The sequence below is a fragment of the Leuresthes tenuis genome, unplaced genomic scaffold (genome assembly GCF_036924035.1).
Source record: "Leuresthes tenuis unplaced genomic scaffold, fLeuTen1.0.hap1 SCAF_18, whole genome shotgun sequence".
Classification (NCBI taxonomy): domain Eukaryota; kingdom Metazoa; phylum Chordata; class Actinopteri; order Atheriniformes; family Atherinopsidae; genus Leuresthes; species Leuresthes tenuis.
Genome location: NW_027325372.1, coordinates 9184685 through 9208675, shown reverse-complemented (window position 1 = coordinate 9208675; position 23991 = coordinate 9184685). Strand labels below are relative to the sequence as shown.

General features: G+C 40.5%; 1 protein-coding gene across 4 annotated transcripts in view; it reads left to right on the top strand.

The window, feature by feature from the left end:
- The window catches only part of rbms3 (RNA binding motif, single stranded interacting protein), a 282860-nt gene that overhangs the window by 140826 nt on the left and 118043 nt on the right, over window positions 1–23991 (top strand). For all 4 annotated transcript variants that reach the window (XM_072370235.1, XM_072370238.1, XM_072370236.1 and 1 more), the window contains one exon: window positions 8007–8098. In XM_072370235.1, the coding sequence (XP_072226336.1) occupies window positions 8007–8098 (92 nt within the window). The remainder of the gene's footprint in view (window positions 1–8006; window positions 8099–23991) is intronic.

Here is a 23991-nt window from a genome sequence, read left to right as displayed (position 1 = left end):
TGCGGGATAAACGGAGGAAAGAGGAATGCAGTCCCAGTGAGGATGCTCTCCTCTGGGTTTGGATTGTGACCAAGGCGGTCTTGGCTTAGCCACAGTTAGTCACGGATGCCATCTCACTTTTAGAAAACCACCCTTCTCTCCCTCAGTGTTTGTACAGCTAGCCACAACCTTCCAAAACCAACACCCACCCACCCTGCAGGGCAAAATGACTTTTCATACCCCTACTTGGACAAAGGTCACCTATAGAGCTGTTAGATCAAACCAAAATTACATACATATGTATAATTCTTTAAAATACCTGCTCAATACTTATTCTATGGTGGGAATATTACACATGTGGTTCCAGTTTGCATTCAAAGTGTCTTTCAAGACACACAGTCCCACATTGCTCTAATGCATTAATTCATGTGTGAGAGTGTGTGTGTGATAGAGGAAAAAGCACTGCATAGCCTGTAACAGTGTATAGACTAGCAAGTGCTGTATGATTGTGCGTGTGTGGGTGCAGGTGGCCTGAGTGGTCAACAAGACTATGAAAGTGCTATATAAATACTGTCCATTTACATGAGTGCTGTCATGCAGTAGAACCTATTTTATGACTTCCCCTTAAGCTCTTAAACTTAAAACTTTTCTCTTTACTGGCCTATTTACACTTAACATTTATCAGAACAATAACTTGATATTTTTTATTGATTATTAGCTGTAGGCAACATTTCACTGAGAGGCAGGAATCATTGAGTGTCTATTTTTCCTCGACAAGCAACATAAACAGTTACCTCGTTCTCATCTTTTGCATCTTTATCGACATATTAACTAAGTAATAAAATGTTTAGCAATAAAAACAAATGCCCGTGCAGTATATATTTAAATATGTATGTAAAAAAAGCCAAAGCTCACGTTCAAGCATTTCCACTGTTTCATGTCTTCAGGCAGGTTGAGGTTTTAAACAATGCATCCAGTGTAGGATAGAATGTGATGCAGTATACGACAATTAATCACTTAATCACAGGAATTGCATTACAATATTCCTATGCATATTTGTCGACTGAGTGGCCCATCTATCTCCACCATTTACCATAATTACTCTTAATACATGCAAAGTTTGAGTTATGAACATACATGTAACCACAGAGATCAATCATCCATGTGCAAAAGCAGCTTGAGAACTCTTCTTCATGACTCACGTGGACATAAACAATTACACTACAAAGCCCTGCACGCCATTGTAATGCACCATAACTTGTCGTTGATTCATTATTCATACTTAGTACATTATTATTCTATTGTATGGGGTGCAAAATAGGATCATTAGCACCGAATATGAGAATGTGAAAAATTGATATATTGGGGAAAATAATGGTGGATATTGTAGGTAGGAAACCCTAAACAATCCTGACTATTAGCAGATAAAGAATAGTAATTTCCCCAGAAGTAATTAGGATTAGCATAATTTGATGGTGAATGCATGAATGATGCAAAGTTGATTGATATGTCGATACTCACTGTAATGAGTCCCTTATCTCTACTCCCCACTGAAGACTTTTGTGTGGAGCATAGCCTGAGGAGACATCAGCTGTGCTGCCACACCTCCTTAAGGGGACTGTTTAAAGGAACACCCTGCCACACACACACACACTCACACACAGAGTCACTGAGTAGAATAGAGGTAGTGGCTGCATTGTACTATCATGTAGCAACGGATTGAAGATGGTCCTTTTATCTTGACAGGCTCCCAGTTAGAGCCAGACCAAGAAACATGATATGGCAGATCAAGTTCTCTTTATTCCTTTTAGGGAGACAGTCTGCACGTCTGTAACTGCCGCGTGTGTGTCCGTTTGTATGTGGGAGTGAACTGTGGGTGTCATCCTCCCATTTGTGCATGTGTCCTTCAGCAACTGCACACGTGCGTGTTTCTATTAGTGTGCAACTGCACAGCATTATCAGCAGCCTCGCATGTAGTCAGTCACTTTGAGCTGCTTTTAAGTGACAGCTATCGATTGGGTGTTTGTGTTTGCGCAGAAGCTTCAAAGCAACACCCTGCCCTCTGCATTCCACTTGAGATTTTAACTCCAGAGTGCCCACATTGAATACAGTAGCAGTGCAGCATGGGCTTGGCTTCAGGAAGTCTTTCTCTAGCAACATCTGCACGTCTGTATGTGGGTGTGTGTGGAATGCGATGTCCTAAACTGAGTGTAGCATTGTTTCATTGACCCCGCTGCGTTTTTACAGCTAACATACTTTTCTGCAGCTCAGTGACTCACCAAACATCACTGTGAAATACAGTTAAATCAGTCACAGACATGCTCTGCATACCCACCTGTACAATACAACAATTTGAGTACACAAATGAGCGCACAAAGCTCTTCTTGAGGGTCCCTGAAATTTTAAAAACAAATGTTCTCACGTCCAACTCCAAATGTTTGTAGTCATGCTGACCGTCACAGTTATCTGTGTCCACGTTATAATACATTGGTCTAAACAGTGTACCTCACTGTAATACAATTGTCCTAAATTTTGTTAATGTTGTAGGATGTCTTCCCTGTCTACTCACAATGTCCAAATTACTGTGGACCATCCACAGAGCTAAGTCACATTAGTCCTTGTAGTTACTTTAAAACGTAGTCGGGTCCAAGCAGTTTTGGAGCATTTCAACTGACGGCATTTGTTGCCCTCACAGAGCAGTTGAAAACATACCAGATACAAAAGTCGTTTGGAAATTAGACGACTTTGAACACCATTCTAAATGTGTGATAGCTAGATACTTTACATGCGAATTCTGGACCAGTAATGCCGAAGTTTAGCTTTCTAGAATGATTTTCGTTTGTTTGTTTAGACCGTTAAATCTGGAAAAATACCAAATCAAGCCTATTTAAATGAGACATTAATACATTTTTTGCATTAACTGATTCTACAATCTCGAGCGTGTGAACTAAATTGACACAAAGTGTCACATTTGAACAAATAGATTTAGACTATAACAAGAAATATATATTAAATACATTTATAGTTTAACTAAAAGATAAAGCACAAAAAGGAAGACTTCGACTTCAAATCAAATTTTCACTAAAATCGAATTACTTTTTAGGCCTTGTATATTCGTTTGGGTTTTTTTCCTTTGACTTTAGAAATTGTACATGTAAAATATACAGAGACCTAAAATGAATCAGTTAGTTTTATTTATTTCTGAACAGTGAGTTGAATCAATGATTGTTTTGAGTACTAAACACAAAAGATGGTTTTACATCCTATAATTAAAACTTAAGCTTAAATATACAAATAATTGGGCTTTTGTAACTGAAACCATGTCCACATTCTGTGGGACCACCTCCAAGTTCAAATGTGATATGCTTATTTAAATACCACATGCTTGTTGTCTCTTCTGCTTTGTAGTCGCACGCAGCTGCAAGCATGCTATGTTAAAGCTTTATTGTCAGCTGTTTGGATAAAGAGAGAACCGAGGAAACATCATTAAAGGTGTTTATTTGTTGTTTGCTTGGGAGGTCACAGAAATAAAACTCAAGGTCTGAACCGAAATCTTGATTCTGAAAAGTGTTTTGCAAAACTTGAGTTCCAGCAAATCAACTGGAGCAGCTTAATGTAGGTCTGTACTTTTCAAGCAACATCAAGTCGCTCAATACAGCATCATCTGAAAGCTGCTGCAAATTTCAACCCTTTTAAGAAAGACCATGAGTCAAAAAAGCCTGTATTCATAATGTAATGTTTAATAAAATGTTTATTTTCTTTTCATTTCACTGTCTGAACGTCTTTGTCTCGATAGTCCTTCTGTGGACGAGTGTTTTCACTATAAACACAACAATACTTGCTTTGGAGGGCTTCATTCTGTTTGTGCGCTCTGTATCTGACCCTATCAGATGAAAGATTCACATTTTTATGTTTTCTTTGCAAATTATAAAAATGTGCAATAGCTGTGGTCCCCTTGTATTTGTCTTTTCTAAAACACAGTGCAACTTTAGCCTCATCTTTTTAAAATGAATAGTTTTCTAACTCCTTCCTTATTGAATACTGTGGATGAGTCTGAATGACGCAGAATGAGCTAACACATATGTAGAAAGACTCCACAACCATTCTGTCTGAAAAGCACAGATGGAGCCCTTTTCTGTCTCTATATCTGTAAATTATCCTTTAACAGTTTTACCTTGTGGCTACAAAATCAAACATTCCACATTATGGAATCATTATGCACATATCAGCCACAATAACTTGAGCAAACTGGATCCATTACTGCTGGTAACTCAGTGAGAGTAAGTTCAGTCCTCTTCAATGCATCAGTTGACCCCAAACAACTTCCTTCCTCACTCAGCTTTTCTTCTGTGGACACGTTTTCATTATGCTCCCTTACTGTCTTACTTTCTCTCTTCTTCCTCTAGTTAGAACAGTCTGAATATAGGTCACCATTTTCTAAAATCCTCATCCTGTTTAAAGTTTGATAAGTGCACTCCAGGTGGTAGTGGGGTGAATATTAAAATTGTAATCAGTGGTTCCAAGTATCCACCACTGGAATATTCTGATTATTAAAGTGAATCATTTCCCAGAGGGCCTCAGTTATATTATATGGTTTCCTAAAAGGTGCAGCAAAAATGCTTCAATGAGCACGAATGAGGAGAACATACCATCATTTATATGATCATTTCACCCAAATTACAAAATAGCCAGGTTTCTCTCTCATCATTGGTGCGAACAATTTAAATGTAACTGTCCCGCTCACTGTGTTTAAAGTATCATTTATATATTACAGCAGCATGTAGTTTCAAACACTATTCCAGTCACTCTGGCGCACAGTCAACAGTGACACATGGAGATGTGACAGTTTAATTAAAGAGAGAACCCTCTATGAAATATGACTTGAGGAACATCGCAATTGTTGGTGCATCCATAAAGACACAATATGTCACTGAACATGTTCATGAAGCAGGAGTAGATAACATCTGTCACATACTGTAGTCGTAACCCGAACCTAACTGAGAATCCATGGGAGACGACATTAAAACTGAGACTCCATAAACTCAGACTTCAGTTGTGGTGGGACTTAGCTCAGAACCAGCTGAGCTTCTGGTTCTTTAGCTCTTTTATTTTTGTTTGCGTTATATGGAAAGACTGGAGGCCTTTACAAATGTTATACATAAGGGTGAAAATGAACACGAATAGACAGCAAAAGGTTTAGACTGCGGACATTCTGGATTTCCAGCAATCCAACACCCTCCACCACCATCATCAAAACAGCAAAGGAAGATATGTTTTTGGATTAAAAATACACTATTGTCAATGTAAGAAGACAATCTATGGACGTATCCTATGATTGAGAACAAAAACATCTGGTTAAATACTTTTAGTATTTCCATTGTACGTACTTGTATACTTCATCTCAAGTACATTTAAAGTAAGGAAGATTTATTTTATATGAAGTTATTCTAAGCACTTTACAGCTAAGAGGGAAACTTTGTTCTCTGTACTCAGTTACATTTATTTGACAGCTCTAGTTACTTCATTTAAGTAACATTTGGGAAAGATTAGATTTGACAGAATGCTCATTATAATGGGCTGTGGAACCTGTGGTTTCCTAATTTCTTACATCTTGTTAAAACCAGTGGAAGGTAACATTTCAGATGTCTATGACTGGGTAACAGTTGTCACAGTGTGTGGTTGAATGATGCAGGTCCAACATTCAAAGATAAGGTAAGAAGGTAAAGAGTAAAAAGTAAACTGATAATTGACTGAATCAGAAGTGCTGCAGAAGGGGAGAAATCAAAAACTGACACCACGCGTTTGCCAAAGGAAGAGGTCAAAACTAATTGGAATGAACAACTGCAAAAAAAAGAAGTAAAGATTGTTAGAATATAGAAATAAAGTGATTATAAACTAAAGACCGAACAGGAGTGACAAAAGCAATCAAGAAGAAAACCAAAGTAACCCTAATAAACCCAGAAGCTCTTACCAAGAACCAAGCCAAGCCAACTCAAGTAATAACATGTTTCCTCTCCGATACTTCAGTCTTAATAATATCATGTCATCGTGACCATACCAGTATTTTTTCTTTGTTACTATTAGTAATACTTTTCTTGATCTTGTCATGCAGGGTTTTTACTTGTAATTGAGTGTTTTTACAACCAAGACTGAAACTTTTTCTTCAGTGAAGTATCTAAATGCTTCTTCTGACCACTGGACACATCTGCATGATGGTTCAACATCTTCAAAAACACTTATATTACCAGTTCATCATCAGTCTGCAGCCCCTGAAAAAACATGCTGGTGTCAGTTCACCACAGCAAATAATGACATGGTGAATATCGAATATGAGAGGGGATAGATATCTCAAACATTGACCTTGAAGATAAAAGAAAAACAGAATCCCAAATATTTTAATGGGTAGTTGTTTTTTTTTTTATTTGGACAAACTGAGCCGCACTGCTCTTGCAATTGCAGATTTGTCATTCATCTAATGTAACCAAATGGACGCCTGCGTTGTATAATTGCAGCTGCTTGAAAAGCAATCCTTGAAAAAAAGCTCCAGTTCTCCTTATGACTGCCTACTTGAATCTGGACATATTACTCTGGCTCTTCATATTTCCACAATTAAAGAGCCGCCCCTCCCAGCCTCACTCTAACAGCTGGCCATTAATCAGTCCTTGCGCTCGATTTCTCTTTTGCCACAGGTTATGATTTTCACATTACCCCACGCTCTCTCACAGCCATCCAGCGGGAAAATGACCCCTCTTCACCGCAGCACACACCTCAAACGACAGCGAAAGTAAAATCAGCACTGTTTGTATAAACTGTGCACATGCATGTTGAGAATATAAGGTGTCTATTTACGAGTGCACGATTGTGAGTAAGTTGATGGGGTAACCATTATAGCGAATCCCTAACTCACCCCTCCCACACACTTCTCACAGCTATTATCCTTTTCTAATTACACTTTCCTTCTGAAACAGTGGATCAGAGGGCACCATTGACTGCTTTTAATCCACCACCAAATTTTAATTAACACAGACGTGACCCCCGTCTCCGATACATCCCGCAGAACGTTGGGATCACAATAACTCATAAATCACAGCCACAGATTTCATTCCCCCTGCTTCCCTCCACTGATGAATTTCCAGATGGGGTGCTGGTGGCTGTTAATGTCGGGAAAAATATGAGAGATAGACAGAGAGAGAGAGAGTGTTTCCGAGGCAGAGAAGAACAGAAGAAGATGAACGGAGAGGTTAAATTGTGAGAAATAGCGTCTTTATGAGTATGTGAGAGAGACAGAGTTGAAGAAAGAAAGAGAGAGAAATGGCAGCAGCTCTGGTATGCTGTCAACCTTTGAGAGATTTGTTACCGGGGAGAGGATTATGGAGGCTGTGAAATGGGGTTGTGTTAATATGCCGGCCGCTGAGGAACACGATGTGGGCCTGCCAGCTTCACAGTCTCCAGAAATCAAAAGGCCGAACAAGTGAAAAGTGATGTTTTGAAGAATTAATTGACGCTTCTCAGCACATGTGTGAGTGTGCGCGCAGTATTATTTCATCACTGGTTTCAAATCATGGACTTCTCATAAATTATCATTACATTAATCTGAATGAATGCATATGAGTTGCCATAAATTCCCAAACTACCACAGATAGCTCCTCAGTGTGGTTTTGTTTATGCATGTTTGCAGAGTGTGTGAAACTATGTGTGAATCTGTGTGTGTGTGTGTGTGTGTGTGTGTGTGTGCGTGCGGAGGTAGAGGTGGGCAGGGTGCCGAGGTTTGTTATTACTAAATCGCTCATCCATGCTACTAATTAAGATGCATAGCATCCCCCCTATGAACGTCAGTGTTGCTAATTATCAAACAATGTAGTGCTCACCAGATATGAGAACTGGCAGCCTCTGTAGTCATGTTACCAACCTATTACTGCTACAATTACCAAGTGCCTGTCATTCTCCTTGTTAGTCATCTGCCTTAATTTTTTCCAAACTAATGTCTATTTTTTCCTTTCTCTCCCTCTCATCTGTTCACTCTCCAGGCTATGGCTTTGTGGATTTTGACAGCCCGGCTGCAGCACAGAAGGCCGTGTCATCTCTCAAAGCCACTGGGGTGCAGGCCCAAATGGCCAAGGTAAGAAGTTCTTGATAACAACTAAACATCGTCACTTCCTTGCGCATTATCATTAGCACTTTGATACTCCTTCAGCTCCCTCCAGGGGTTTAAAATTCTACATTTAACACACTAAATAGATCTGGATTGATCTAAACGCTGCTACATACAAACTGCTTTCGACTTTAAACACACTTTTATAGGAAGTCATTTTCCACAGCACTTAGCAGTTTAATGACAAACTTGTTCATTTTGATATAAGAAGACTCTTGAAGGTGGGCTGCTAACTGCATTTGAGTGTTGTTATATGACACTTTGTGAGTAGACTTTGTTGTATGTAGGTCTAGTTCATCTTGACACTCTGTGAAAGGACAAGATGTGGCAAGTGAGAGTGCCTTGATGCAAGAGGTGATGCGGGCTTGCTGTGTTGTATACAAGAGCACGAATGCGTGCTGCATCTCAGAATTCCAGTATGTGAGTTGACTCTATTCTCTCTGAGCATTGCCCAGCCAATTGTTCTATGTTGTGCAGCATTATTGTGTTTTAAAGTGGAAGCAGATGAGACGAGCCATTTCTGTCGCACAATGAGAGCCCTAGTGAGTTGCTCAATGAGAGCTGTGCCGACAGACATACATGGAAAGACTACACACTAACAGGGCATAATCTAATTCAATGCTTCAATATAGAATCATTTGTCCAATATTAACATTTTGACATTTTGTCTGATGAAAAAACTGTGGCGTGATGAGAATTTCAGTGACATTGTTTGTGTCTGGCAGCCCACAGCCCACAGTCTTGGAAAAGCGGTGATCATAGTGTACTTTTCTCTTTTTTAAATTTTACTTTTCTCATTTTTACTGTTGACCACACACCATATACTCACCATATACTCACCATATACTCACCATTTACTAAAACACAGCAGGCCCCCATTTCTGGACACTTGAGATCGACAAGCCTGCCTATTTTTGCACCAATCAAATGTTTTGTCGTGTCAGAATATCTAAATAGGTGCAGAAAATGTCAGTTGCATTGAAGCAATAAATATGGTGATGGCTTTGAGGGTAAACCATGAGTGATTTTCTCAGATGAGATGTAAGCATTTGATCTGATCCAAAAAATCCCCCCCTTGAAGCCATAGAAGGCGTGATGAGATGGAGAATGGTGCCAGTGAAGATGACAGAATTGATGATAACAATGAAGGTGGCAATTATTTTGATCAAATGAGATGGGATCTGACAGGAGGAGATGATATGCCGTACGGTGCTCAGGTGTGCCATTTCTCAAATGCACCATTTGGCTGTTTCCTATCCCCACTAGTGTCCTTCTTCCAATATTTATAAGAGGGCAGGCTCTCAGAATACAGATAAGATCTTTGTCCGTCTCATTTTAGGCTTGCTCGTTGCATTGCCTGTTTCCTTTCTGTCAATATTTTCTAGAGAGGGATCTTGTGTCCCAAAACTAAAGAGCTGACCTTTTTAAAAATCTTTGTTTTCGTGTGTGTGCGTGAGCACATTCACAAAATAATTTTCTATTAGCATTTGTTTACAATAGTTTAGCTTTGAATGCTCCCTTGCTCTGTTCACACAAATGGAAAGGCCGGCATTATGTGCTGCAGCTCTGTGCTTTTATCACACTTGTGAGAGACATTAAGGAGTAGTTTGCTTTTATAGACTCCCCTCTGCATCTCTCTAATGTCTCTTTACCAGGTATCGCTACCATCACTCTACCAGCTCCTCCTCCTAACGCCTCCACATCACTTCCTCCCCCTTCTCTCCATTTTTTTATGTTTAATGCTGCTCTCTCTGGCCGTGTTTTTTCCCCTCAGAACACATTCATAACTGTATTTATATTTCCATTCTTGTCGGGCCAGCATTCATTGAATGCATCAGTAATTCACAGCATGTTGTTTTTGGGTGTGCTTACCTGCCAAGGTGTCTCTGACCCCCCCACCCCCCAGTTGAAGGCAAACCAGTATTCCCTGGTGAGGCTGGATGAAGGCACAGGTGAGCTGTGAGGCGAGTGTAAATCACAGACTATTGCTAACACCACTGACGACTTCCTCAATAAGAACAATTCAGTCCCATTCTCTCTTTCCCTCTGCTCCATTTTGTCAGATATATCTCCCCACAACAAAGTAATAAACGAATAGAAAGTCAGAGCCAGAGGCTTTGAGCTCATTAAATAAAACTGTCACAGTAATCAAGTTGCGCCTTTTCTCCTGCCTTACCGCCATTAAAACGCTTTTATTAATGTGCCTTATTTTAAACACAGCTGCAAAGGAGGCAAGAAACAGAAGGAAAAGGGAAACATCACTTGATTTTCTCTTCTTTCCGCTAAAGTAACAGCCTGCTGTCTCTCTTCTCTTACTCCCCTCGGAATTTGAAATACCAAGGCAGCAGAGATGAAACATTGCCTTCCTTTTGTCTTGCCCTCCCCTGAGGATGGTGACAGCAAGAGGGAGGAGAAGAGCCATAATTAAGACACCTAAAGGACACTTCCCCCTGCGCCTCCCTCCCTGTCACTCACCTCTACACAAGTCACAGATAAGAGCACTTAGCATAGGAGAGGACAGTTGGTGTGTGTTTATGAATGTGTTTCTTTTGTAAGTGAGTAAGTTTCTGTGTGTAAGTTTGTGCATTAACAGCGTATGTCAGCGGGTTTGGTTGCACATAAGATATGTTTGGATGCATGCTTGCACATACAGATATTAAGTTACAAAGTTGTTTTTTGTCCTAATAAGCACAAATACGTAGGATTGTGTCATAGTGAGTTTTACTTCTCCTTATGTGTCTTGACCACATTTATGGCAACTGTTTAAGATTAAAGGACATGACTTTTCACCTTCAATTCAATTCATTCAGTTCTATTTATATAGTGCCAAATTACAACAATTGTCATCTCAAGGCACTTAAATGATATAATCCAATTCAAGGGTTAATTGGAATTCAATTAATTGTAATCATAAACCAACAGATTGCACTGAAACCTTCATACCAAGAGTATGATGAGAGTATGTACAAAGCAGAAACTTAACCCATGAAGTGATTACTTTGCATGATTCTAATACATTATAAAGACACAAGTGGTCTTGATATCCCCCTCTGTCTCAGCTAAAATGTCAAGCTTTCTAACAGTGGTGCTTTAAAACAAGTTATTGCTTGATATGTGAATTATGAGCAGTGTAATACAGCATGGCATTTTGTTGACATAAGAGGATGCATCTCATATTGAACTATTGCCTTTGAGGTTTATTGAATTTTAAAGATGAAAGAAAATGAATTTTTGACATTGTGATCACTACGTGCCATCACTTGAATGATAAAGTGCCGCAACTCTTAAAGTTAGTGTCTTAGGAAATGACACTGAAGAATAAATCACATACGTTGTCAAAAATAACAAAACTTTGTCATTTATGAGAGTTTAGCTGGCTTTGTTTGACCCTTCTGCCTTTCGTCTGTGTGCGAGTGTTTGTTAAACAGAGCACAGGCACGTATTTGCCTCTTCGCACTGTGGACTCTATTCTCTATGCCACTTTGTTCAGGTAGCTTTCCAAAGTGAGAAAACTGACACGTTGAGCAGACAGAATGATAACAGGCAAACGGTGCGTCTAGCTTTGCAGATGCAAACCTGTCAACCAGCCGCTCGCCTCACTCTCCACAGGCTGCCATTTTCCCCTTGAGCCAATCAGACTGAATTATGGGAAGGGCGCCCTCGATTGTGGTGTCTGTGTCGGAGAGGTAATTCCGCCTGACAGCTGCTTGCTTTCAGACAACAGCCAGTCTTTATGGAAATCATCCTCCCTATTCTCTCTGCAGTCAGCTTCTGCTGATAACAGCCGGATGAAAACAAAGCTGTCTTTTTTATACTTTATTTTTTTCCCACAATTTTCAGTGCGAACATCCTTGAATAAGCAAAAAAAACCGAACATCCAATGTAGTTTAACAACATCATCTGTGCTGTGCTTTGCTATAGTCGTGGCAAATATGAACTCTGGATCTGACTAAAAAGCCTGATACTCATAAAGGTGCGTGCGCTTTGTGTTATTTAAATAATTTCCTTCCTTCAGAGGCCTTGTTAAATTTGTTTCTTGTTTGTTTTTCATTTCTGATTAGTTAGATATATGTTTTTCCATCATAAAGAGAAGAAAATGTTTTGACAATTTAAATTCGGTATTGCAGGTACAAAACATCATACTATGAACTGTGACCCCATCTAAGGTGCCAAACCAAGAAGGGGTCTCAGTGTTGAAGAGTTTTAACGGATTCCTTATTTCAAGTGGTGGAGATGAAGCCTGTGGTGCTGATTGTCTCCATCATAGCGAATATTTATTAGGATCATAGAAGCGACAAGCAGACAGAAATCAACGTAGGGAAGATATGCTAAAAGCACCAATAAAATGCCTTAATGAAGTGAATCTAAATGTTTATTATGAGATAAAGCAAATACTGGCCCATCAACTAATAGTCACCAGCAGAAGCTTCAGTTGGTTTAACGGTGTGAAACGAAGTAGTGCTCTCCCTTTCTCACGTATTCTCACATTTGCTCACTTTCACTTGCCCTGTCTCCTCTGCTGTATTTTCCTTTCTCACTCTCCAGGGGAAGATTTCCTGTCAATATCACATTTATATTCATGTGAAAAGCATAGCCCCCCACCACCACCCTCACCACAGCCCCACCCCCAGGTGACTTGCAGTCAGTCAGCAGTCCTCTTATTATCCTTTAAAGGTGACTCCTCTGACATCTTGCCTCTGCTGACACCCAGGACCCCACGGTTTGGCTGAACACAGGGTGACCTCCGGGCGATAATCAAAGGGATGGCTGATGGTGCTGTTACAGTTGGTTGCTGACAACATCTAGCCTAGTAAGGCCTTCCTCCCTGGCATCATAGGTTAAATCTGGAGAAAATGCTGTGGGAATACAGTATACCACGTATAGAGCAGAATAATTGGACAGACTTTGGGGATACAGGTGCTCACTCAGCAGCATCACACACCTCTTCGTGCAATATGTGCCACCTTGAATACAATGCCAATTCCCCTCTGACATCTGCTTCATTGTTTGTTGGCAAAGCATATGGTGTCAGTGTGATGATCAGCACTTTCCCTCTGTGGCTGCCATCAACACTGGCATCCTAATGATTACAGTCACTCAGAGCAGCTCATTCCTTCCATATTTTCTTTGCCAGCCATGCTCTGCATTTATATAAAGCATACAAGGATCCGAATAATGCTTGTCACCACATAAGTCGAGCATGTAAATCCTTCACTTTCAGTTTAAGCTCTTGAGAAGCACCTCAAGCTCTGATTTACTTCACCAAGGTGATGGTATGGCTTTCAGACACTCTATGACACAGATTTCAAGCTCGTCTCCCAGCAAAAAGTTGGCATGTTTGCACTGTGAAAGTTTGTGTTCATAGATTTTACAATTTTAGAGCACATAGTTTTTAATAATAATTTTGGGGAAAAAAAGGTTAAAACTTTGACAAAAATCTTGGTACCTATGGAAATATCTGCAGTGTAGTGAGATGATGTGACTCATTAAAATGATGGAATCACTTTTTAATGTATTTTTTTTTTGCGCTGAAGTTAGCTCTGCGGTGGCTCAGCTCATCACCCCCTCCCTGTTCCTCCTGCAGAAGTGATACTTTTGAAGGGCAAAGCCAGTGAGAGTGAGCTGGACCATCTGACAAGCACTGGCTCCCAAGCACCTCTGTTGGCTTCCACTGTCTCCGCTGTCTAATTACGCTTCAATCATCCGCGGGAGCTCTGCGTGTGGTAAATTATTTTGCAGAGCAACGCGGAGACGTGCCGAGCCGTGAGCGTGAGAGAAAGTGAGAAACAGAAACACAGAAAGTTGAAGTGGGGGAGAAAAATAAGATGAAGCAAAAAAGCTTGGAAAGATTGTGAGAAAATGGATTTGAGTGAGACATTGGAAAAAAGTAAGAGCACTGCAGAGCGATAGCGAGAGCTCTACCACCCATAATGTCACCTCAGACAGCCTGTACAGCAGGAGACAGGCCAGCGCTAATGAACAAAGTTCCAGACTTATCACTCATCAGGCAGAGAGGGGTGAGTGAAAAAGTGATTTGTGAAGAGATGGGGATGAAGGGATAACTGTCGACAGACAGCGTCATCATAACTAATCCTGCTGTAGATCAGAGTTGTAGTGGCCAGAACTTAATGGCGGAGTAGCGTCTGCTTTCATTTTCAATGGCAAGATATCATTCAAGATCACACTAGGATACATTTTATCCAAGAAACAGCCATATTTTTACAGATAAAGCTTTGACATGACAAAAACATTTAGCCTCTCCTGCCTACTGGGTTTTTACATGTTACCAAACTAATGGCCAGCTGTGTAAATGGAAGAATAGATGAAGTTAAACCAGTACTGCGAGTAAAGCTTCTATTTATGTAGTGCAGGTGGTGACTAATACATGTTTTCCCTCAGAGTTTACCAAAGGTGTATGTGCTCATAGCTCAGACCACATGGTACAAAAATATAGGAAAAGATCTAACCATACACTAACCTAATCCTCATACAAACTCCTCTACGTGCTTCCTATAAAGGCTGAACTACAACCTTTTGGTCGACGATTCCAAGCAATTTGAGTAAAGGAACCTCAGGGTTCACCTGAGTCATTCATTTACCAGAATCAGACTTGGTACTTCAAGGCATGTTTTGTTGCACAGCTTACACAATTGCCTGTTACTGTTTTGCATTTTGATATTTTTCTAATTTCCAAGTCATTCCTGCTCTTGTCGTGATACAGTTAAGATACAAAGATAAAGCTTTGTTTATTACGGTAAAAGCTCCCATTGGTTTTAATTACCTTTATGAGCTATGGACTTCTACTACTTAATGCATTCCAAAGCTCCACTTAGTACCAGTTGCCTTAAAGCTGTGTCATACAAAATGTTCTAAAGCAGGGTTCTTCAACCCTGGTCCTCAGGACCCACTGCCCTGCATGTTTTCAATGTTTCCCTCCTCCGCCACACCTGATTGAAATGATCAGCTCGTCATCAAGCTCTGCAGTGGCCTGATAAGGAGCCATTCATTTGAATCAGGTGTGTTGGAGGAGGGAAACATCGAAAACATGCAGGGCAGTGGGTCCCGAGGACCAGGGTTGAAGAACACTGCTCTAAAGTATTCTTTTTATTTAAGAAATTGACCCGCACCAAGAGAATAATGTATGACTGCTGTTGTGTGAGGCATAAAAGATACAGGGGGGATCATTTGAGCATTATTGCAGTTTCCTCTTTAAGAATATTAGCCAGTCATTAGGGTCTTTTTGAATGTATTATTTTATTGCTTTCCACTCTCGCCACAAAAATGGATCCAATTAAAGCACAATTTGAATGGTTGTTTTTATGTATGTGTGAACTGTGTCTGTTCTCTTCACAAATGGATCCAAAATGGCGTTGTGTCTAAATCATCAGCTTGAAAAGGAACACTCAAGGCCTACATTCTCAGTACGTTCAGTGCTGCCATGCTTGCTTTGAAGCAAATATAAATATGGCTTTTTCAGGCTTGGTAATGGCCACAGTGTGCAGTTATTAGAATCTCTTTGATGTGGCAACTGTGCCAACCTGCTCGCTGTCTCTGTGAATTGATCTGGCTCAATTAGCGGGCCCGCAGAGACGGCGTTCAAAGGACTGGGCTTCCATACTCAACACTGACACACATAGACCAGGTGAAATGCTTTGCATTCATTTACTCAGCCGGCCCTGAGAACACAACCCCTGAATAGAAGTGAGTATTGGAAAATCAATAGCGCAGCTTCAGTGTTAAAGAAAGCTTTCACCAAGCATGTTTGGTGCATTCTTTTACCAGTGCTATTTAATTTCCAACAGCCATAGGCTTAAATGGGATTTAACTGAATAACTACCTCCTAAACATGTTACCACAATCTGGGTGCAATTCACTCTTATTTCTGCCGGAGCCGTCCTCTCTCCCCTGATTCAGCTGACCCATTTCAATTTGTCTTCATCAGTCATACACATTAACTCATGGATTAGATTCCTTAATGCCAGCCACAGTATGTTCTCCTCATATCATCATCCTTTGCATTTCCTCCATCCAGCTCATTTTTAAAGCTCAACCCTAAGAGCCATTCTTAGAGTTCCTCTCATTATTTGCCATTAGTAGCAGATGTACTGCTAATAGTGAAACCTTGATGCTCCAGGTTTGCATTTGGCAGAGTTTTTCAAAGGCACTTTAGATGATGGAGGACAGTAGTCCAGTCTAAAGTCTGATCATCTGATCGAGAGACTATACCTCTAAACTATATGATGCAACAGTGTTACCTTTGATATTTAGAAAAATTTGTGGGTTTGCTTTGAGAAATGTTTTTTGGAGTGTATATCAGCATTGCTGAAATGAAACCTAATTTCGTCTTGAAACATATTCATTTGCTAAAAATTGGTGTGAAAATTGTGCTTCGGTACCTAAGGACACACACACAGCATCACCATGCAGTTTCATCTGTAGTGGAAACATTTGTGGCTTCCCAATTGACATTTTTACAACTCTGGACTCCATTTTGTGCATTAGGACGTCTTTAGTTTGACTTTGCATCTGTTTGTTGTTCTCATCATAAGGAAAAAATGTGTCTGTGAGGTATACTTTGAATGCTATGCTCCAGGATGAAAGCCAGTGTCGTAGAGCTCTGAGATAGTGTGAGTTTGTCACTACTTGCTCAAAAGCACTTTATTAAAATGCAGGGCCTTAAAATTCACATTTAATTTAGTAGAAAATTTAATTTGATTAATGAAACCGACCCAGTGCAGCAGCGTTAGTGCACATGCCAACTTCAAGATGCTGCTTACATCCAGTTACACGGTTGTATGAGTTCACATTCCATTTGCCCGAGAGTCTCTCTAAAGTACATACTTCATATTTAATGGTAGCTTTAGTTGCTGCAGCACCATCAGTTAGGGGCTTGTATCAATGCTAATGCAGAAACTGAAAGACGTATCTGTAATCAGCTGTGTCTGTTGCAGATGAACAAATGACAGGTTGTACTTTCTGCTGTGTCGTATTGCATAAAGAGCATTTGCAAAATAAGACAGAACAGTGTAATTATTTCTATTCCTTCCTGTCTGTTTCCTAGCTGTAATTAGGTGATCAGCACAGTTTCTACATGGCATTAAATATAGGTGCTCTTTGATTTCTGTAACTGCATACTTTTCACTTTAAATAAATACTGTAGTACACACCTCCTTTTTTCTATGGCAAGCTTTCCTCAAATCATCACTACACCTTTCATTATTAAAAAACCTCTTTTCTTTCTTTTCCCTTACTCTCCTCTTTCCGTAGCAACCCATTTTGCACTCTACTTCCCTCCCTATATGCGTCTTGCATGAATTCCATGCGTATGCCATGTGAAATTATACTGCCTGTTTCCATTTCCAGTGGCTTCAATCATATGTGAGAGGTTTGTAGTAAGAGGGGAGCCGAGAGCCCAGGCAGAGCAGATCAGGGCAGATCGGGGCTGGAGTTGATGATCAGCTCTCTCTAACATCAAGTCAGTTGCTCATTCTGCCTAATGAGGAAGAGGAAAGCCAGAGTAATGCGTCCCTTTTCATCCTTTTCATCTCACGTCTCTGCTCCCATGAGGCTTTGTGCGTGGACACGGCCATGCAAGAGGAGGTGATGACAAAAGCAATAACGTTTTACATCAGATTATTCAGACCTGTGGATTGTGCTAACAGCTTTTTTTTTTTTTTTTAAATCTCATCTCTGTATTTTTTTGCCTTTCGACCGGACAAGCCTTCACTTTATCATTAACCTTTTATTCTGTGCTCAGAAAGAGAGGAAGGGCCTGAAGAAGAATTGGGGGGGGGGGGATTAAAGGTTTGCCTGCTTTATTTAAGCTTTCAGAAAGGGCTGAGCCCTAAAGACCCGTCCTGTAAGTGAGACCACTGTGAATCTTACTCTGCAGGCTAGGAGAAGAAATACATGTGGAGGAGAAAAGAAAAAAGAGCCGAGCTTAAAGTCGGGTAGTGCCCAGGTTTTCTCACAGATGTTGTAAGTGATGGTTAGCAGTTCAGAGGAAGAAATTGAGAGGAGACAGGTAGATGTATGACGCACGGTGCTTTAGCCCCCTCTAAGGTGATTTTAGATCATTGCCTCTCCATCAAAGTGTTTTACTAAGAAAAGAAAGCATCAGCACATTCCATAAACCCACTCCAAGGAAATGTGTTTCTACCAAACACTGAAACTCTCACTTTAAACTTTGCAGTGTCTCGGGCCTTGTTTTAGAATTTAATCGTTTTCTGACGATAGTTCTTAGTGTTAAAATAAGCAGTTTATTTGCAAATGTCACCATTTTAAGGAGCGTGTCATGCAAATGCACATACTGTCAGAGCAACTCTTTTCTCAAAGATACTGAATTCTCTGCTGCCCTTTTTGTCTCCGCGGTGTCAATATTTAGTTTGCATGCATTGTGATGTCAGTTTTGCTAGTGCATGCTGACTTGTGTTATTTCCCCTTTCTCTCGCCCTCTCTCCTGTTATCTCCATTTGTCTTTGTTATTTCTGTCACTGTTTCTCGTTTCTCCAACTCTTAAAAGCAGCTATTCTGTCTCCTTCGCTTACTGTATGCTTGAAGCCTGACCCGATCGCCGGTTTGCTGTGCTTTGCTTGTGATGCATTTGTTTTCCGTGTCAACGCTGTATTCTTCATGCCATCTTTGTGTTGCCGTGTGTTGTGTGAGGGTTATCGTGCCGCTGTCTCTGGTTTTATCTTTGGATTATCTCTTGGGTTATCTCAGCGCTGTTGTCCCCTTGTTATCACGTGACACGATCAAGGTGGTGACCTTTCTCTTTGACTGCTTCTTAACATGCTCTCACAGATGTCTTAGCAGTTCCTCTGGGGTTTATCTAGCTGCCATAGATAATTACAGTGACTTTTAAGCTTTCAGTGTTGTTTTCAGTGCTGAATGTCAAAATATTTGATTTTCTTCAGTTTGCTTTGCTCGCACGCTTTTAAGCCTTTGTGTATGTTCTCTAGATTTCTCCTGGATGTATGCTTTTTTGTATGTGTCAAACATGTTCAGCTCATTGGGAAATCTCTGTTTCTGCCAGCAACTGCGTTTTGTCTCCTGCCATCGTTTTCCTGTGCCTGTGTTTACATGACTCTGTGTGTTGTTACATTTGATTCAGAACATGATGTGATTCATAGCAGATGGCTGCCTTCTTCCAAAGGAGTCTGACAGCTGAGGAACGTTAAAACTGAGAATGGTAGACAAGCTAGAGAAGGGAGGAAAAACCAGAGATGTGATTACCATCAAGCCACCGGCTCAATAGAGGGAGCATCCATCCGCATCCTTCTCTCTGCTTGGTATGTTACATAGATACATAATGTCTCCCAGGCTAATTTTTGCAGAGTAGTACATACTCCTCACAAATTCATTTTGAAGTAAGCAGTCAAACAGAATCATCTCTTTAGCTTCCATGTTGTGAAACAAGACTGGAGACCCCTCAACTGTGTACCCAAGGCTGTTTGCACATCAGTTAATCTGCTAATGCTTCTTTTCCTTCCTTTTCGCTCCTCATGTGCCGTATCTCGACAAGTTCCTTTTCGGATCTCTGAACAGAAACCTGCACGGCCCTCTCAGCCTGTTCTAGTTCTCTTTAGAACAAGTCAAAGCTATATGAACCATGTTTTCACAGTTACCGTCTGCACTGTAGCAACCAAGGAACCAAAACACAGAGTCGGCATGCCCTTAATAACAGGGTATGGACACCTCATAACTGTCAGAAAAAAGGAAGAGGCAGCCTTGATAAGCAAGCTAGAAGGGAGGCACTGCCATGTCCAATAACGATCAGTCTTTCAGAGGCACCTCCACAAGATTAGGCTAACATATAGTGATGCTTTTCATCACTACATCTTATCACTCCCTATCTGTACTGACTACTCCTTAATCTGAGCTGAGTATGTTCAGAAAGAACCCATGAAAGCGTGGATATTAGTGGTTTTGGGAAGTGTACTTTAGTCCTTTTTTCTGGGAAAGTCTTATCTGACAAGACAATTTGCAAACTAAGTTAATTTATCAATTGTTTAGGAGTCAAAGCATTTCTGAATCCAGATTAAAATCAGTTGTTCATGTGGCTCTATTCATATGCACTATACATGTTTAAGAAAAAGGAATTGTAAAATTATGACTGTGTAGTGGCATTGTTGTTAAGGCTAATCCCACCATCATACATTGTTGTAAAGGAGAAAAAACAGTTCTAGTAGTCTGACTGATAATTTACTGTAGAAACATGGTTCTTTTGTTAAAATACTCTTCTATGCTTGCAATGACTTTTTCTCAGATATACATTGTACCATTTTGGCAATGATTTATGGGGTTTATTTTGCTAAAAAAAACAATCCCTATTCAAACATAATGCACAATATGAACAGGTCTGTAGCATTCAACAGAGTCGGAGAGGTAAAAAAAAAATAGAATTGAACTTTTTTTATTTAACATGTGGCTGCAATGTTAACAGTATTCTATACTATACCAGAATCATCTTGATCAAAACAGTGGAAAATGTGTCTTCTCTCTCCAGGTCAGCAAACTCACACTTTTGATCTGGAAGCCTGCAAAAGACAGTAACACCACCAAGTGTCCCATAGACTCCAATGTGAAATGATAGCAGGCTTTTAAGTGAAAACCAGAGGTTTTTAACTGGTCTATGTATCCACATTTTTGTACACCAGGAACACAAATGTCCCACTAATGGGATTTTTCAGAGCCTTGTCATGCTCACAGAGGCTCAACTGTATTTGTGGGACTTTTTTCTTCTTCAATAAAAGTAGTTTGAGACTAAATTTGAGAGAATTTTCAGTCACAGAGAATGTTGCACTTGGATCACCATGGCAACCTCAACTGCCACTCGGATCTCACAGCTGATGAACATTTGACAATCAACAGCTTCTCTCGTCTCTGCTCTGTTTACACACACAACCCACAGTATCCTTGTTTGGGCTGTCTGTCAGTATTTATCTACTTTAGTCTGATTTCATAGCATTAACCGAGTATTCATAGAGTGTTACTGTTAATATAACAAAGAATGTTCAGTCTCCTGCTGCTGCAAAACATGAAATGTTATTGTTTTATGGTTTAACAGGTTGCATGGGAGGCTTTTTTCCCCCTTAATAAATCGGTTATGCGATCTCCATGGAAACAGTCACACCCTGCTTCAAAAGCTGACAGCCAGACTTCTTGTTGCCTCAAGCGAGAGGGAGGAGAGGATGGGAGAGAAGGAAGGACAGGGAAGATGGGATCTGTGAAAACCAGGGGAAGCATAGATGTGACTCCAATTAAATTATTGGCCAATCAAGTCATAACGTGAGTAATTCAAGGCTTACATCAACGGCCTTAATCTCATTGCCTGTGCATTAGGGGCTCGAAGGCAGGCTCTTAGCTAACATGCTCAGTGGGAGGTCTTGGAGATAAAGGTGCTGTGATGGGAGAGTGTTTATGAGTGTAAGAGAGGCAATCTGTTAGGTTGCTGAAATGTCGCCTGTCCCTTTACCTTTTAGAACAATACTGTAAAAAAGATAAAGCCAAACAAAGGTAAGTAGGAGGTTTACATCACCCTTCTGTTGCCATCTGCTTCTATGCCATTGTTCAATGACAAAATCTTTCATATAAACAGTTACAGAGAAATAGTGTGATGTGTCTTGTGCTGCCCATGGACTCTGGTTACATTTCACTCAATTTTAAGGAAAAGTCATTTTCTTCAGTGAGCCTTGTCAAGGACTCGTTAGCATGTTTCAGTATAAACAGTGTGTATAGAGAATAAAGTAATCTATGTCAGCAAAGCTTAACTGTATGAGATCGCCCAAACAATTGCAAGGATACCTATCAGGCTGGCAGAAGCCGGTGTTTCTGGAAGGATGAAAGTACTTCACAAGGAGAGCTTACACCTGGAGAGACATGACAATGGGGCCAGCCACTGAAGGGAAGGGGCTCCAACAATAGGCCAAGCCCTCAGAAAAAGAATGATTTCCGGCATCTGACACCAGTGTTGAGTGCTAATCATACTCAGTTTCAGCATCCCCGGGGCCCCAGTAAGAAAAAGCCTGGCATGTTTCCATACTGATTTGCATGTGGAGGGTTCCTGAATTTGTGACCTCTCTCCCTCCCCCTCTCGTGGACGTATATACATGAGCATATACACTCCAATCTCCCCCTGCGTTTAGGGATCTGCATTGTCGAAACAGCTGCCAAGGGAACAGCTTGTCTCAGAGAGAAAGTAAGAGAGCGAGCACTGGAGAGAGTAGGTAATCAGTTTTTGGAAAAATACTGCCTCTCCATTCCCTGCCAAGAGTTAGTTTGTGTTGTGGCTTTTCTCTGGGCCAGCGTAGCCCTGGCACTGTGGCTCCAGCCACCCACCCCTCTCTGCGGTTAATTCAACAATGGGGAGTTTAGGTCGTAAACTGACAGAAAAAAAACAAAAACGCAGCCAAACAGAAAGAAGTTACGAAGTGTGTATGTTTCTGTGTGTGTTTGTGTGACAGTGCTATGGGAGTACTGTTTTTTTTTTTCTTCCTCATTTCAGCCATATGCTTATTTGTGGATGACAGTCAGACGTCCATAAAAAAAAGGCTTATTGTTGTGATATCACCACAACAAGTCTCCATAAATGAGCAATCACCCTTTTTTTTTTTTTTGGAGAGCGCTGGCAGTCTGCCTTCTCACAGTATTGTGGCATGTGTCCCTGTTCTCCCACACACTTATTCTCAGGAACAAATCTGATTCCATCACAACTGACTGACTAAAGCCATTGTACCATTGCAGCACAAGTTGAACAAATGTAACAAGCTTATGCATGGTGGATCTAGTCTGACACGTGCTATAGGCTGAACACGAATAAACAGGGGCGTCCAACCCTTCCTTAATAAAGCTCGTCAGCTCAAGAGGAAGTGACAGGTTCGGCAGTGTTCCTGGTTAACTCAACAGCCTATGAATAACCTCATCTTGTAAAACATATGGCCCCACCATCATGTATCATACAAACAAGGCAGCACATGTGAATTAGGGTATCAGTCATGAAGGAGTTAGAAGCAGGAGTGCAAAACACCTTGGAATGATTGTTCTAATTTTATTATCATTAGGTGTTTGTGAGGATTTTTTCTTTTTGTTTTAGTGTTTGCACCAATCATCACTGTAACCTACCAATGATGATTTCCTCATATGAGAAATCGAGTTTCACAATTTCAAATGTCAGATTGTGACTGGCTCCTCCCTCCAAACACAGTGATATTTCAGAAAAATGTTGGAGACAGATTCGCAGGATTAAGTATAACAGGGGGCATTGTTGTCCTGAGGAGTCAAAGTGTGCTTCGACCTGACACTTGTCAAAATAACAGATTCCCAGTTCTCAAACATGCTTCCACAGTGTTTCTGAACTCAAGTTTGCGTGCGCTTCCCTGTCCTGCTCTCATTTTCTTTTTGTCTGTTTTAGCCAGACAGCGCCCCATCTGGACTTACGTCCATCATTGTAAAGATTTTGCATTGTTATACTTTAACTGCCCTGCTAAATGTCTGCTCAATAGTTTTTACTGTCAGTTTTTCCTTGCTTTAGCTTTAAATGTTGTTGTTATGTTTTATTGTTGTTTTTATGGATATTTTAACATCTGGTCCAGTTACAAGCCATTTTCTAACAGCAGCACATTTACAGTTATATTGATTAATGTGCTTTGTCCCTGAAAAAAATAATCAAATAAACACGATACTACAGCATCAAAGAAAATGGCAGGTAAACAAAGAATAAAAACGTGACATCGCTTGAGAAAGAAATGACATTCAGCTGAGAATTTGCATCCGCTCCTAATGCTCCCAGGTTGATGTGTTACAAACGGGAAGTTACTATATAGCAGCAGGCTTATGATATATGTTTATCTATTTATATA